Here is a 16,954-nt window from a genome sequence, read left to right as displayed (position 1 = left end):
TGACTAAGTTCATCCTATGGTTCAAGGACTGTTTCTGGAGAGGAACGCCATCTTTCAAGATAATGCCCTAATTCGTACAGCTAGAATTATAAAAAAATTGGCACGAATAGCATTCCAATGATGTTGAGCATCTGATTTGGTCACCACAATCCCCAGATCCTCAACATTATTGAACATTTATGGTCGATTTTGGAGATTCAACTAAGAAATTGATTTCTGCCGCCATCTTCTCTAAAAGAAATGGAGGATGTTTTAGCCGAAGAATGGGATAAAATGCCTTTAGAAACAATTCACAATTTGTATGAATCAATACTTCAGAGAATTGCGGCTGCAATTGCCGCAAAAGGTGGACCTACACCATATTAAAATAAATTTTGTTGATTTTTAAGGTGTTTCTTTTATTTTGTCGAACCCTTGTATAAAGAAAACAGATCAGTCATGTAACTTCTACAAGTCCAAAGTTTTTATCAACAGAAAAGTGTTAAACAACTAAAGGAGGAAATGTAAGTAGAGATGATCACACTAACCTTTATTTTCTGATGACGATATTAATTCCTGCGATTCTGCAGCAGGGTTTAACGAAGAGAGATTCAAATTTGAAAGGACTTGCTCACCAGTTCTGCAACTGTCAGCAATCCTGCATTTTGGGGAAAAAAAGAAAAAGAAAATCATAAAGTTTTCTTCAGTTTGTTGATTGACAGCATGTAGCATAGTACTACCTGCTGCATGGTCGAGTTATAATGTCCAACGAGGATGGCTGTAAAATAGAAAGACAGAGTCTTATTCTAACATTTAAAACAACTTTATTGAATCACCTTTGTTAACGTATTAATAAAAAAATAATGAAAAAGAGAAGGGTTAGTAATGGTATAAGTCCACAAATATGGATGAAGACAAAAAGTTATAAAGTGTTTTTTGGTTTGGTTGATTTACGGCATATCAACCGTTTTCAGGTTATTAAATGCTGAATCCAGTTATTTTGGAAATAGTATTCATGTTGCATCCAGTTATTTTGTAGGTTTTTATTCTTCAAACTCTTTGTATCTTGAATCACTAGTTTGTAGTGTTTGGTTTGGTTGTTTTATAGTAGATTTTATTGTTTTTGTTCCCTGCCCTGCAGAACATGAATGAGTTTTGCAATGGGAGAGGGAAAAGGGTTGCAGTATTGATGTTTAGTAGATTTTAAGTTAGGAAACTAGCCAGGAAGTGGGGGAGATAGAAAGAGAAATAGGAAATGGGAAAAGGTGGGTTGGTATTTTTGTTTTTGGTTTTGCAGAACATAATAAAGTTTTACAAAAGGAAGAAGAAAAACAAAAAGCATCGATGTTAGGTGCATTTCGTCTCAGAATGCCAATATCTTCAGACAGCCTGATCTGGTGGCACAAGTAAAGTGTTTTTTGATGAGAAAAGAGTTCATATATGTGTACCGTACACAGGTGCCAATGTCACTGTCTGGTGGTAGCCATGATGGATTATTTATCTTCTTTTCAAAGGTGAACTCTGGGCTGAAGGCTCAGGGCAGTAGTGGGGTAGGGGGGTCTATTTTGCACCCAGAGAGAAGTTTGGGGTTGGTTCAAGCCATGTGTAGTTGTTGTCAGCACTGCGTCCTGACCAAGAAAAGATGAAGTAAGTAGTGTATTTATCCTTCTTATATCATGTTCAGCCGAGACATAGTCTCTTATTGGGCAAGTCAGAAAGGAAGTTGAATGCATGTACTGGATTCATAAACCAAACACTGGATTCAAGATTGTAAACCCCGAGATGTTGCTGCTGTTGGTGTTGTGGTTGTCTGTAATTGCAGTTGCTATATGACTAGTCACCCAATCCCAATCGGATTAAAAAAAAAAACTGTGGCAAATGAATCCACTCATTGGGGACAACAGCTACCTGGTACATAATGTGTATATACTTAGCAGTGCACCGTGAGGCAGTTTTTTGATGAACTGAAGTTCCAGCAGCTGTGGAAGACCAGTTGTTGTCTTATCATTGGATATGTGCATACCCTCAGCATCACACTCTAAATCATCCCTTTATGCAAGCATCTTTCTGCATCAAGACCAGTATCATTCTGCTTTTTGGTAGATAATGCAGATGGACTAACTGATAATGGATGCAAAACTGGCATTGTGAAATCACCAAGGAAATTTTTTTATAAGTTGTTTAAGATTGAATCTTGAACAAAGGGGTGGGGGGGGGGGTGCATGTTCAGAATAAGAATGAAAATCAAAACGTCACAAAACTGAATTTTCATTATTAAAAACTAATGTCATCTACTTAATTGTCATGTTATAATTAGTTAAATATTACTGCATTATTACATAAAACATGTACTTTCATGATTTATGATCTATTGATACCAAAACAGACTGCACTTACCTCCCCTGCTAGCATATGAACTTGTCTGTTTATTATTTAAGTATTACTTGCAATTTACTTTGAAAACTATTTTCATTAATAAGTAATTTTCTACTTGATCATTTTTTATAATTTTTGAATATGTTACTAATTTCGACACAGCAATTAAGTAGATGACATTGGTTTTAATTGAAATTTAATTTTTTGATTTTCGTTCTTATTCTGAACAAGCACCCAAGGTGATCATTAGAAGACAATGGCAACACATTAGTGTCGGAGGGAGTCACTTGGTTTGATTGGTTATATCAAGTTTTTTGTTTTTCATTTTCTTTCTTTGAAGATTGTAATGTTGGGTATGGGGCAGCCAAACCAGCTGCCAACATTCCCCTACTTTTTATTGAAACCAACCGAGAGCTCTTTTTAGTATCCTTGCTGTTCCCTTAAGTGCAATTGTCCGGATTTCTCTTGCACTTGGTTCACCAGGAGTATTAGTTAGGTAGGACTTCAGGTTCTTCTTCATAAGTCCTGTAGCACCTATAATAACTGGTATGATTGATATCTCCCTAAGATTCCAATTTCTTTTCAGATCATACATGAGACCGTGATATTTGGTCTGTTTCTACCTTTCAGCTCTGTTCAAACCAATTCAAATCATAGGAAGATTATTTACAGTCCTATGAGGGGCGTGCAATAAGTAATGCTCCTGACCCACTTCCAGTTGTCTGATCTAGCTGAAATTTTGCATGTGCAATGATTTATATATCTACGGGTTATGTGGCAAATTACAGCTCTGAATTAATTGTGGTTTCTGTTTTACAGGTGTTTGAACTGAGTCAGGTGTGAAATGGAGCCTGTTGAATGTTGAGCAGTGATCCGGTTTTTGTATATGAAAGGATGCACACCACAGGAGACTTTTGATGAAATGAAAGAAACTTATGGTGATAATGCCCCATCATATGACCGTGTAAAACGCTGGCATTGTGAATTCAAACATGGCCGGAAGTCTGTGGAAACAGCTCCCAGACCTGGTCGCCCCCCCCCTTCTGCCATTGATGAGGCATCTGTCCCTCAAGTTGAGGCTGCCATTTTGGAAGATCAGTAGATTACTATTCGCCAAATAGCCCAAGATGTCAAGATTAGTACAGGGTCTGTGGAAACTCATTCATGCATAAGGTGTCTGCCAGATGAATTCCCAGGTTGCTCACACCATTCCAGAAGCGAGAATGAGTCGAGTGCTTGAGATGAATTTGATGTGCCAAGAAGATAAGCCAAAGATTTTCAAAAGACTGATTAAGCAGGATGAAACCTGGGTCCATCACTATGATCCAGAGACCAAAGCCCAGTCAATGCAGTGGAAGCACTTGGACTCACTATCTCCAAAGAAGGCAAGGGTGCAGCCCTCCACTGGCAAGGTCATGCTCACAGTCTTCTGGGACCAGGACGGAGTAGTGATGATAGATTTCCTGGCAAAGGATACCACAATTACAGGAGCCTATTATGCTTCACTTTTAAGGAAATTAAGGGAAGCTATCAAAATCAAGAGGCAGGGCAAGATCAGCAAATGTATCCTTCTCCTGCAGGACAACGCTCCGGTCCACAACTCGCATGTCGCCAGATCAGAAGCACGGGCGTGTGGTTATGAAATCCATCCCCATCCTCCCTACTCTCCTGACCTTGCACCATCTGACTTTCACCTCTTCCCAGCCATGAAATTGTTTTTGAAAGGAAAGCGTTTCCCAGATGATGCAGCCTTGATTTCTGAAGTCACGTCGTGATTGGAGGACCAACCTGGGGTGTTCTACAAAAACGGTCTCCAGAGCTGCATCAAACGATGGGAGAAATGCATAACTCTGGGTGGTTCCTATGTAGAGAAAGATTAATAACTGTGCCAAGTTTCATTGCTCTACTGCTATGGGAAGTGGGTCAGGGGCATTACTTATTGCACACCCCTCATGCAATAGATTGCTCCCTCAGAAATATTACGTTACTCGTGGAGATCATTAGTCTTAGAAGGAAATTTCGCAAAAGACACTGTCATTGCTGAAGAACAAGAAAACAGAGCACTGCTCTTAGAATACATTACTCTTTAAAAACATTACGTTTTGGCATTGGTAATCTACTTTGTTAACCCTCACCCACCAACATCTAATATTTATTTGGAAAGAAAATAAAAAGGAGAAATAAGGTTTTGATTTTTTTAAGAAATCAGATTAAATAATTATGATTGGAGATAAACTGACCAACTAATTGATTGGATTGAGCCTCTCTGATCTCTTGTTGAATCGGAAGAATGACTCAGTCAACAGGATTCCGTCTTAAGGCATCACAGGTCGCCATCCACAACTTAGAAGTGACCCCACTTTTTTTGGAGGGTGTGAGGGTTATCCCTCTGCATGAAGTTGCAGTCAGCAAATTCATAGTCTGCCAATAGAGCAGTGACTTGGGTTGAGTGTTTGAAATTTACAAGAGGCATTCCAAAAGTAATGTCTCCTATTTTTTATTTAATTCCACTCAAATAGATCAGAGGGGATTGTAAATTGCACTTTTATGATGAGTGAACTTGTGCATTCATGACCTGAAAGTTTCATTGTTCTGTTGCAGATATTTACGGTATGAAACATGAAAGCAAACCCTGTCATGAACATGCATCAGAAGCAGAGATGCGTGATTGAATTCCTGGCAAAAGTGCATTGAGAATGGTGGTGACTATGGAGAAAAATAAATTCCGGAGCCCAAAAGGTCGCTCGTTTTAATAGTACTACTACCGTCTTTGTAGTTCTTTAACTTTTTGAGTTAAAAAAAAAAAAAAAATAAGAGGCTGTACTATTGGAATGACCCTTGTATATACAGAAAACTACACTGATGGTGAAATTTGAGATGAGGATGAGTTTTGTTGCAAATTGATTTTCAGAAAACATTAAATAATACAGTTAGGGATAACGTAACCAGGTGATTGATTAAATCAGGACTTTCTGATCACCCATCTAGTCAAAATGGAAAAATGATTCAAACACCAGAAGTCCGTCTTAAAGCATGACAGGTTTCCACTAACAGCTTATAGGTTCTCCTTATTTTATTTATTTATTTTTTTTGGAGGGGGAGGGCGTATTCCTCTGCATGAGGTTGCAAATTCATAGCCTGCTGGTTCGAGATTTTTATGCAGAAAACTACACTAATAGTGAAATTTGAGACGTCTGAGTTTTGCTGTGAATTGATTTTCAGAAAACATTTTCCAGCTGTTTTTGCACAAAACTGTCAAGTTTTTATTATTCTGAATAACAGATTTTTTTTTCTTTTATTCAAAATCAAATAGTTCTTCGGTGAACCATTCTAACAGCGTTACTAAGAACAATTGCACATAGAGAAGCCATCAACAATGTCATCATCAAGCTATCTCTCTTTTTGATATCGTGCAGAAGAGAAACATTAATAGTGGGAAGTGGCAGTTGTAAAGTCGAAAATGCTGCAAACTGATGACTTAGGTGAGGCAAGGTTGAATCTAGTCAGTTACATATGGAACACTTTCACTTGTGGATGTTGGCAACCTTTATGTGGTCCCTCATGTAAGTACTTGATTCTAGAAAGAATTGAGGGAGGGGAGGAACCAAGGCCAATAACAAAATCAAGTCGTACTGTGCTTATTTATATGAATTCACTTTACTAAGTGTTAATGACAGACTGGCAAAATGCTGTTTCAAACTTAAGCATGACAGACTAACAAGTGGATAGAGCCCCTGATAGATATGCGTAAACATACCTAATAAAGTATTTATCTATTTTCACCTCTTCCTCCTCCTCCTCCTCCTCTTCCTCCTCCTCTCAATTTCATTCAATCTATGTATTATTTGGTCCCCTAAAAAAAGGAGGGTGGACCTGTAAATTCACCCTTGTCTGTTTGTCTGTCTGTACTTTTGTCAATAACTACACCTTGGAATTTTTTGAAATTTTGCACAAACATTAAACATGATATAAGTAAAAAAGTAATAGAACGGATTTTTCAGTTGCCTCCCCTAGGGGTGTCTTTCAGGTTAAAATGGCTAAAATTGACACTTTTTAGCTTATTAAAAAAAAAATTGATGCCTTGGAAAAGTTGTAACTAACTGATTTTTATATAATTTTGTTAGTCTATATTTCACAATAATTCTTTTAGGGCTAATAAAAACACTCCGTTTTTTGGACTATTTTTACCATACTTGTTCAAAATTTTCTGTGTATGTCTATTTAGCAGTTTTGCATGGTGCTGAACTCAAATTTAAATATGTTAAGGCCTTGGGGACTTTTGAGGCTAAATGGAGGGGTGGGTGGGTGAGTGGTTGGCAAATGATGGACTTAGCCATTTCTTTTTTTGCACGGTGCAGAACTCAAATTTACATATGTTAAGGCCTATAACTGCACCGTTTGTTCAACTTCACTAGGATTTAATGTCCCCTGGAGGGGGAGGAATGCATTTTTTTATGCCTCGTTCACTGTGTACTCACAGGGGATCATGTATGCTTCACTTGTTTCATGTAAGGAGCTAAAAATGAAATAAAATACTTCAAGATTCAAAATTAGCCAATAATTAGTATTAACTGAATAGATTCCAACCTAGAAAACACCAATTATTACCACTTTGTCAGAACCAATACTCATGGAGTGTGAGGACTAAAGGACAAAAATAAGGGAAGTTAAGAGGCTGACCTGACGAAAATAAACCCAATGTCAACTTTTAACTCTCCTTAGCAACGAAAACAAAGCCTCTTATGAAGATGCGCAAACTCATCTTAAAAAAAAAAAAAAAAAAAAAAAAAAAAGTGAAACTTTATTCAATTATTAATTTACTGGCAATGATAAATATATTTAATGAACGAAAATCTATAAATATAAAAGCGAAAATGTATGTATGTGTGTATGTATGTATGTGTGTATGTATGTGTGTTCGCTTTTTCTGTGTGTCTACAAAAGGCTTCTTTCAGAGAAGTGGTCGCTCGGTTCACAACTTTTTATATCACATACAAATCGTAATATCTCACACTTAACAATGAAGCTCACCTGTCTATTTAATTTGGTCGATTTCGGGAAGATAAATATTCAATATTTGTCGCTCGCCGCATGTGGGTTAGTCTTTTTCCTATAACATCTTCGGGGGGGGAAAAAAAAAAGCGTTCAGCAGTAAATGAATACTATCCCGCAGTCAAAACTTGACCTCATTTAAAACGGGCACCTGCTAAATCTAACTAATTAAATAAATTCAAACATATTTCCGTTAGCATCTCGCGGTGGGGCAATGGTTAACATCACACGTTTTTTTTTTTCTTTTCACACTTTAATTTACAACTTTGCCTCAACGGTTCGGGTTCGATCCTCATACTTACTTTTTTTTTTAACCCCCCCCCCCTAAACACCCGGGCAACGCCGGGTACCCCTCGCTAGTGTTTTGATAAAGCTGATATTTTTCTTAGATAGTGCAAAAAATTTGTTTTTGTACAAAAAAAAAAAACAATAGCATACAGCAAATATGAATTCATTAACATTTCTATGAAAATAGTGTCTATTGTATTTCAAATATACAACTAATCCAAATGAGATAAATTAATAAGCACTAATAAATACTCACAAAGTAATATTGTGCTAGATAGTGCAATCCAAATAATAAAATCATATATTGTAAGAGACAATCTTTAATTTACTTCTTCACTCCCTCACCTCTTGGCAGACAATGTTCTTTTACTTGCTCTGCTTCTTTTGAATGATCCCTTTTTTTCTTAACGTTTCGCTGACTTCTTTCTTTGGTGAAGAGTCGCTGCACATTGAAATCACTATCAGTTAATTTCTCATACCATTACAATAATGACATATATTATTATAATGAGATTTGAAAATGAGGCTACATGAAATTCTTGTCTAGAATTGCTAGTTTAGCCTTTTTTAAAGCTAAGTTTAACAAATTTGGCCTTTTTTTGAAGCAGTTTGGCCTTCTTTAAAGCTAAGTTCCACAAATTTGGCCTTTTTTGAAGCAGTTTGGTCTTAAAAAGTTGTGGTGCTTAAGATACAGTTGACAGATCAATATTTTTAAAAATATGTTGTTTTAAGCAAAAACAATATCATTTACTTAATTGTCATGCCAAAAATAGTAATATATCCAAAAATTATGAAAAATCATTGAGTAAAAAGTTATTTCTAGTTTAAAGTAATTTTTATGGAAAATCAGGTAAAATCGAATTTTTCTTAGACGTTATAAAGTAGGTATTAGAAGGCTACAAACAGGGGACATAACTCCGAAAGGAATATTTTAGATTGTGTCATGGCTGCAATATTTGTCGTCTATAATGATAGACTTTTTTTTACTAAAAACACAATAGCAGTTGTTATACTTGATGAATTTTCGTAATTTTTGGATATATTACTATTTTCGACATGACAATTAAGTATGTAATATTGTTTTTGTTTAAACGATATATTTAAAAAACAGATTTGTCAACTATATCTTAACAAGCAACAAAATTGTATTTATCCTTTTTCAAAGCGTAATATATGGACTAACTAACGAAGGTTCAAGCAATATTATATAGATTCATTCAAATCTATTACATTTATTCTTTATTTACTTTCCTGTTGTATTTTTACTTTGCTTTGGCCGATGTAACCATCGACCTTCGTCAGATGCATATTTTCAAACTTAGGAATCTTCTATTTGAACCTGAGAACTTGGTTATATTATAACATATCAAGAAAATTAGTACTTATGCAGAATAGTAACATGCTGAAATAATCAAAAAAAAAAATTCCTTCAGTCTTGACAGACTATAGATACCCACTGTAAGGGTGCCCGCGTGTGAAATTTTTGAGGCAAGAGTTGCGCAATCCTCAACCACACCTCTCCTGAGTCGACATTGCTAAATACCAGTGACAAGTGGAAGTTCAGGACGACTGGAAACAAATGCCAAGATAAGCGGAGAGCACATACAGCACCTAGAATTCCCAAATGGTCACCCATCTGGTACTAGCCAGGCTCAACATTGCTTAACTTCGGTGATCTGACAAGAACTGGTGTGTCAATGTGATTATACTGAAATACTGAAATAATAACAGTATTATTTAGAAACCTATTTTTAACATGAGAAGGGGACGGCGTTTTGTAACTTCTATAATCATGTAATAAACAAAAGTTGTAAAAACTGAATTTAACTTGAAAATCCCACTAAAAAAATAACACAATCTGTATTCTACATTACTGAAAATTAGAACCATACAGTGGTCATAATACTTGAGTATTTGGTTTACTAGTTTCGTAACTTGGTTTAATAGCCATCTTGTCAAACATGAAAATCTTATAAGATCGGAAGTTACATCAGCTGAAACGTTGTGAGAAACACACCCAAGAGCAGTCGCAATAATCTGTATCGTGTTAATTATTATTTCCTATCTAAAAAAAAATGATTCCAAAATGTGACATTTTTCATTCGGCATATAAACGATTACTTACGCTGCTGGCGAAGTTTCTATTAATTCACTGTTTGCAAAACTGGATGACTGCATCATTTCAATCTGAGCTGCAATAGCTTCTTTCGATTCCATATTGTCACAATCATCTGGGCTGCTAAGAAAACAGAAACAATATTTTTTTTTAATGATTCCAATAAATCCATTTACTACAAATCGAGTGGTTATGGTCAAGATTATCTGCTCTTTTCTTTTACTTACAGCTCTGTAGATGGGATGACAGTGATGAGCAAGATATGGTCCTTTCTGATTTAATAATTATCTTTCTCTTCAATAACATAAGAGCCCCCCCCCCCCATTTTCCCCCATTATAAGAATGGCTTTTTTGTCTGCTTGACCATGTCTAATTATCCAATCAAATGGACAGTAGCAACTGGAAATGAAGAAGAGCAGGCAATCCCTTGAATATAACCAATCCAGTTTTATTAATTTAAATAATATTTTTAAATGTTTGACTAAAAAAAAAAAGCAAACAAAACACACACACACTATAAACAGACGTAAATAAAAATAGTAAATTCACAGATAAACCAACATGTAAAAATGAAATTCCATTGGGAAAAAACATTAAAATAATTGGCGCTTCTACACTATCAGAACAAAATTTCGGGATGCAAGTCTATAAATGGTCCACTAGTAATCTTTTTTACTATAAAAATCTGAAAAAATCTTTATAATGTACGTACTTGTCACTGCATGAAAATGTCATATTCCAAAAATCATGTAAATCGATCAAGTAGTTTTTTTTTTATTTAAGAAAATCAAATATTATGAGAAATTTTATCGAAGAAAAACTTCCCACCATCTTGTTTTTTAATGATACACTGCTAGCGACACCTATTGGGAATGGTGGGAATATAAGACCAGAAAGGGGCAGACAATCGACTTTCCACACTATAGAAAAAAAACTTGGAAAATTAAGACATTTATAAGTTTTTGAGGATGTTGAAAATGAAAATAACGTTTAAAATTCCAGCAAACGAGTAGTTTCCAAAATATGAAGAATTTTACGTAAATCGAGCACCCACACTTTGACGCTCCCCCAACAAAAATTCGGCAAATGTGTATTTCAGCGGCGTAAATTCAAATTTTACACTAGTGGCGGCCATAAAGTGGGTGATCATTATATGTTAAATTATTATAGAAAAGTGATACCCCACTTTCTTTAAACTAACATTTCTTCATAAATTGGAAACTACTCGTTTGCTGTAATTTTAAACGTTATTTTCATTTTCAACATCCTCAAAAACTTATAAATGTCTTAATTTTCCAAGTTTTTTTTCTATAGTGTGGAAAGTCGATTGTCTGCCCCCTTGCCGATCTTATATTCCCAATAGGTGTCGCTAGCAGTGTATCATTCAAAAACAAGATGGTGGGAAGTTTTTTTTCGATAAAATTTCTCATAATATTTGATATAATAATATATGAGAGAAAATCCATATTACGAGTTTCCAGATGCTACCGCGATGTGTCGAGATGGCCCAGCATTAGCTTGTCCCAGTTAGCATGTGTGTTTCCCGCCATACAGACCTAATCCCGCGTTTTTGTGTTGTGTTTATCACATTGAATCTCCTTTTTGTGACTTTTTTGTGACCCTAACCATGAGTTTGAAAAAAAGGAAATGGAAACGTGTCCTCTGAGAAAAAAAAAAAAGGGGGGATGATGTGGCATGAAATGAAACAAGAACCTACTGTTAATTTTATATGTTGGGTCTTTTGGCTTGTGTGGTAATAAAACTTAAATACACTTGCGATGTTAAGCTGTGCAAGATGTTAACTTTGGTCAAAATCGCCTGTTCCTTCTTTCATCGATTATTACGATTATTGATACTTATTGAAAACATTCTGACACAAAACCTATCTAAGAACACTGCCAAGCGCATAAAGTACCCTTGTGTAAAATTTCATAAGAAATCAACCCAGCCATTTTCGAGTCCATAGGGAACAAACTCACTGACAAAGTTCCTTTTATATAATAGTAGAAATTTGCGTGTCAGATGCATAATAAAACTGCAGTATTTTCCAAAAAGGTTTCAACATGTCACTTACCTTATAATTCCACTGTCTCTTGTCCTCTCTTTTTCACTGAGTTCTTCTTCAGGCTGAAAAAGGATGTAATTATTAATATCTGTATTTGACAACAAACAAAATGAATGATTGGCTAACAAATAAATCCCTCTCATCAATCGTCCAATCAGAAAACAATCTCATCAGTTAACGCATTTATATTGCATAGAATATTCTAGGCAAGCTGATTGGATAAGCTGGTTTCTAATCAATAAATCAGCTATTACTACTACTACTACTACTACTAATAATAATAATAATCCTTTGATCTATAATAAAGACAAATGTGTATTTATTTATATATATATATATATATATATATATATATAAAATTTATTCTCTCTCTCTCTATATATATATATATATATATATATATATATATATATATATATATATATATATATATATTAGATGAAGAGAATTATAGATAAGAAAGCAATAGGTGTTATAAATGCTCTTTAAACCTAGGTATTTCGAAGCTTAATGCTTCTCATCAGAAGAGGAGAAATGGGGCTAGATTACATACAATGCAAAGAATCCTTCAATACTTCTGTAAGTTCTCTCTAATCATGCAAGTAAAAAATGTGCTGGACAAAACGATTTCAATTTTTTAGGGGAAGAGAGAAAGCAAATAGCAAGTCAGACAATACCCGTCATCTAAAACAGATTCGAAAAGAAATTCTTTGCTCTATTTCCATAATGAGAAATTTTCTTTCTTTTTTTCCTGTCTTCTTTCGATACTGATTTTTAATCTTTTGAATTTTAAACATTCTCCTTCTCTCTTATTTCTATTTTTTTTTTTTCAATTTCATCGATTGAGGCATAATTTTACATGAATATTAGTGTAAACATTGGAAAAGCATAATTTTTCTGTCCATCATTTTTGATGGTCGCTATACATTTGTAATAATAATAAAAATAAAGAGGGAGTTACATGAACATAAACTAAAATATTATAATCTGCCTCCCCCTCTTTCCCTTGAAAAAATAAATGTAGAGGAACCAACATCGATTGATGTCACAGATGCTACCTATATAAAAGTCAGGTACGTCCAAAGATGGAGCACTGTTGCCACATCTGGACAGAAGCTTCTAGAAAGATCTTATCCTACTTTGACAGAGTTCAAAATAGGCTTCGTAGTCTAGTGGGGGATGCTCTTTTATCTTCCCTACAACTACTTTCCCACAGAAAAAATGTTGCAAGTCTGTCATTATTTTCATGGCAAGTGCTTGTCTAAGATCCAACCTATGGTCACCCCCTCACGAAGCTTTCATGAAAAACACTCCTCTAGCTAAAACCACTATCAATAATTTCCCACATTCTTTATCTGTGCCTAAACCTAAATGTAGAGCCCATGAACAAAGCTTCTTTTTCCCTGCTTTCCAACTGACTACAATTTGGTCGTCTTCAAGTCCAACATAAACAAATTCTTGTTGAACTGTCCTCATGAGTAATCCAATTTACCAAATTTCCACTACTAACGATTACTATGATATTATCCCATTGACTACGGTACACTCATTAACCCTTATCCTTGAATGTCCTCTTGACCTTGATAAGTGGTGCCTCCTATGTAAAAAAACAAAAAAAAATCATGTCTGAAGGCGGACGGTTGGAGAGAATGGAAAGACCAAAAAGAGATAGCACAAGCATTACAAAAATCTGCATTATTCAGAGAAGTACTCAATGAAAAATGCTCATTGTTTGAGGTTGGAATTTGGTTATTTTATTTTTATGGCATATAAAGCCATTTCGGATTATTTAATGTTAAATCCAGTCATTTTGATAAAAGTTTAGTTCTTCTTTGTTATTGTAGTGAAAGTTGAAAATTGAAAAATTGGATTTTAAGTGAAACCAATGGTATCTACTTTATTGTCGTGTTGCGGTAATGAACATATTAAAAACATACAAAAAATGATGAGGTAGAAAATTAATTATCAATGAAAACTGTTTTCAAAAATAATTAGAAAAAATTGAGTTTTGCTAAAATGGCCAAAGATTTTCAGTTTTCAGAAAATATTTATCTCCCTTTTGTTGCAATTAGAACTCTCTGTTTTTTTTTTTTTTTTTTTTTTTTTTTTTGCAAAACTTAATTATCGCTAATTGTCTTCAAAAATTATTTTCATTAATATTTAATTTTTTACGTTTTCGTTTCTTGTAATTTTTGGATATGTTCATTACTGTGATATGACAATTAGGTAGATACCATGGGTTTTACTTGAAATTCAGTATTTCAATTTTCAAACTGTGCTACAATACGAAAGAAGAACCAAAAGATTTTTATATCTTCAAATATTAATTCATGGTGTTTGGTTTGCTTTGTTTTGTAGAGAAAATTTGTTGTTTTTATATTTTGCGTTGCAGAACATGATTGAGTTTTTCAAAATGGAGAGGAAAAAATAACGCAAATGTTTGATGCATTTTAGGCCAAGAAGGCAGTACCTTCAGATAGCTTGATCTGGTAGCATCAACCGAAAAGACTCTGAGATATTTGGCACTCTTGAGAACAAGCCTGTGTGACAACAAGTTCGATGTCTTGCATCTGTCATTGACAAATATTTTAACTAATGTAGGGAAGTAATATTATCTATTACTTAGATTATTTGGATTATTGTTACCATTTTGAGTTTATTCTTATAACATTTCGGTTAATGTAAACTCTGAGTTTCTTCAAGTTTATATACGGAATTTTGAACAGAATTTTTTATCAATCCACAAGTGTAGAATGCTTTCGTTCCATGAACCTATTCTTGTTTTTAGATGTGCAGCTTAACTATGTATAGATCACTACTTATTACTATGTATTACTATATATATATATGTATATATATATATATATATATATATATATATATATATATATATATATATATATATATATACTAGCAAAAGTACCTGTTGTTGACTAGGTTCAAAAACAGCCTACACAAAATGGACTCTGATTTATTAAAGTATGATAGGTTATGAAAAGGAAGGGTTGTAAAGAGATAGCTTCGAATTTGGGGGTATCAAAACCAAAGCAAAATATGATGAAAGTAAAAATAAAATAGATAAACCCTATAATTTATTATACCATACCTGTTCACACTGAAACACTTATCACAATATTCTGTGGATCTATATTAAAAAACCTTGTCAAACTTTGTGACATATTTCCATTCTATGGAAGTCAGGCGCAAATGAACACCCCATAATTTTATTATACCATTTTTTTCAAACTGAAACATAATTATCAAAGTATACTTACGCAGATAGATATGAAAAGTCTTTATTAAAGTTTGTGCCTATTTCCATTCTATGGAGGCCATATGCGAACGCAGACCTCACAATTTTAGTATACCATCCCTATTTAAGTTAAAACATACTTATCAAAGTATTATTATGTACATCTATATCAAAAACACTTGTAAACAGTTTTTTTTAATTTTTAAATTTTTTATTTCCATACTTTGTGGACCAGGCACGTATGTAGACCCCCACAATTTTAATGAATCATCATTATGCCAGATCAAACATACCCATTCCTGTGTCTCAATACATCTTCTATCATTATATGTGATCAGTTTTCTATAATAGTCAACCATATAGAAGCCTATTTGTGACCAGACACACACACAGACGTTCAGCTTTATATTATAGATACATAAAACTCATTGTGCCTGTCTGTCTCCATATTTTCAAATTCTATCTCTTCTGGAACTAAAAGTTGCAGAGCGGCACTAGGGGCTTCAAATGATTAGATTTTTTATGGACCGTTCTTTTATGGGTCTTTAGCCTGTTAAAATAGTTTTTAAGGGGTCAAAATTGAAAAAAATCATTATACATTTTGTATATTCATCTTTATTTTTAATCAGTTCATATTCATGTCAGGTTGGTACAGTGGTAACATCACCAGCTTTGAATGCTACAGTTTTGCTTTTGGTTTCTATTCTAGCTGATAGCATCCAAATACTTTTTTTTTTTACTTTTGAAATCATGACTATCATAATAGATATGAAATCTGGACATATCAAATATATTTAAGCATATTTTATGACTGGGCAAAGCCGGGTGATGCCCCCTGCTAGTATATTATATATATATATATATATATATATATATATATATATATATATACACACACACACACACCAAGTTATAGGTGTGTAAGAAGAGTGAAAACTCGTAAATCTAACAAGGTTTTTAAGAGTGCTCAATAAAAGAAGAGCAAGATATTTTTTTATCAATATAAATAAATTTACAATGTCATGACAATGGACATGCTAATGTTTTGGACAGATGGTTGGTTAAAACCACAAGTCCTCATCAGGCGACTTTAAAAAGAAGGTTGCTTTCCACTGAATAAACCAGTCACAGCATCAATGTTTGATGTATTTTAGGTCAGGATTGGTTGGTTGCTTGTTTTTGTTTTACGGCATATCAACCCTTTTCAGGTTATTTAATGCGGAATCCGATGATTTTGAAGAAAATTTTTTTAATAGAATATATTTGTTTTTTGCAAGTCAGTTTCTATTTAACCCATAGCTGGGACCCTAACAGGTACTACCACTCCGGGTCAGAGTGGACCTGGGAGCAATGGCAATTAAAGGGTGGCTCCACACTCCCCAGAGCCCGCAAGCTGGGGCCTCACCATCGGATATAGTTTAAGGTCATATCCAGGACCTTTTAGGTCAGGAAGCCAGTATCTTCAGACAGCCTGATCTAGTAGATGAGTTAAAAATAAAAAACTATATAAAATACTATTATAAACTTGCTCAATATATATTATCGTGACATAGGCTTACATATATTCGGTGAGTTTTTAACAGTATTTTGTATAGTTTTTTTTATTTTTAACTCATTTTTCCAAACTTACCGTGTTCAACAAAGAGTCGGGCGCCATTTTTAATTTTCCAATACATCGGTAAACACTGTATGTTTTTCAAGCTGAATAAACATGTTACATTAAATAAAAACACTAAAAAATTATCTAGTTAGGTATAAAAGTAACTTATCTTGCTTTTGATAACATTTATTTGTTATATATTTGTTTTTTGACAACTTTTTCGAA

General features: G+C 34.1%; 1 protein-coding gene across 2 annotated transcripts in view; it reads right to left on the bottom strand.

The window, feature by feature from the left end:
* The window catches only part of LOC145293234 (uncharacterized), a 67,118-nt gene that overhangs the window by 39,581 nt on the left and 10,583 nt on the right, over positions 1-16,954 (bottom strand). Inside the window, exons 3-5 of one of the 2 annotated variants that reach the window (XM_080139799.1) lie at positions 11,886-11,938; positions 9,821-9,934; positions 528-637 (exon numbers count right to left, since the gene is read on the bottom strand). In XM_080139799.1, coding sequence (XP_079995925.1) covers positions 528-637; positions 9,821-9,934; positions 11,886-11,938 — 277 coding nt within the window. The remainder of the gene's footprint in view (positions 1-527; positions 638-9,820; positions 9,935-11,885; positions 11,939-16,954) is intronic. The other variant, XM_080139801.1, reaches the window with a different exon arrangement.

The sequence above is a fragment of the Euprymna scolopes genome, chromosome 14, assembly GCF_053919585.1.
Source record: "Euprymna scolopes isolate OS-2025 chromosome 14, ASM5391958v1, whole genome shotgun sequence".
NCBI classification, from domain to species: Eukaryota; Metazoa; Mollusca; class Cephalopoda; order Sepiida; family Sepiolidae; genus Euprymna; species Euprymna scolopes.
The sequence above is the reverse complement of the archived record's forward strand: the minus strand, read 5'-3'. Positions and strand labels throughout refer to the sequence as shown.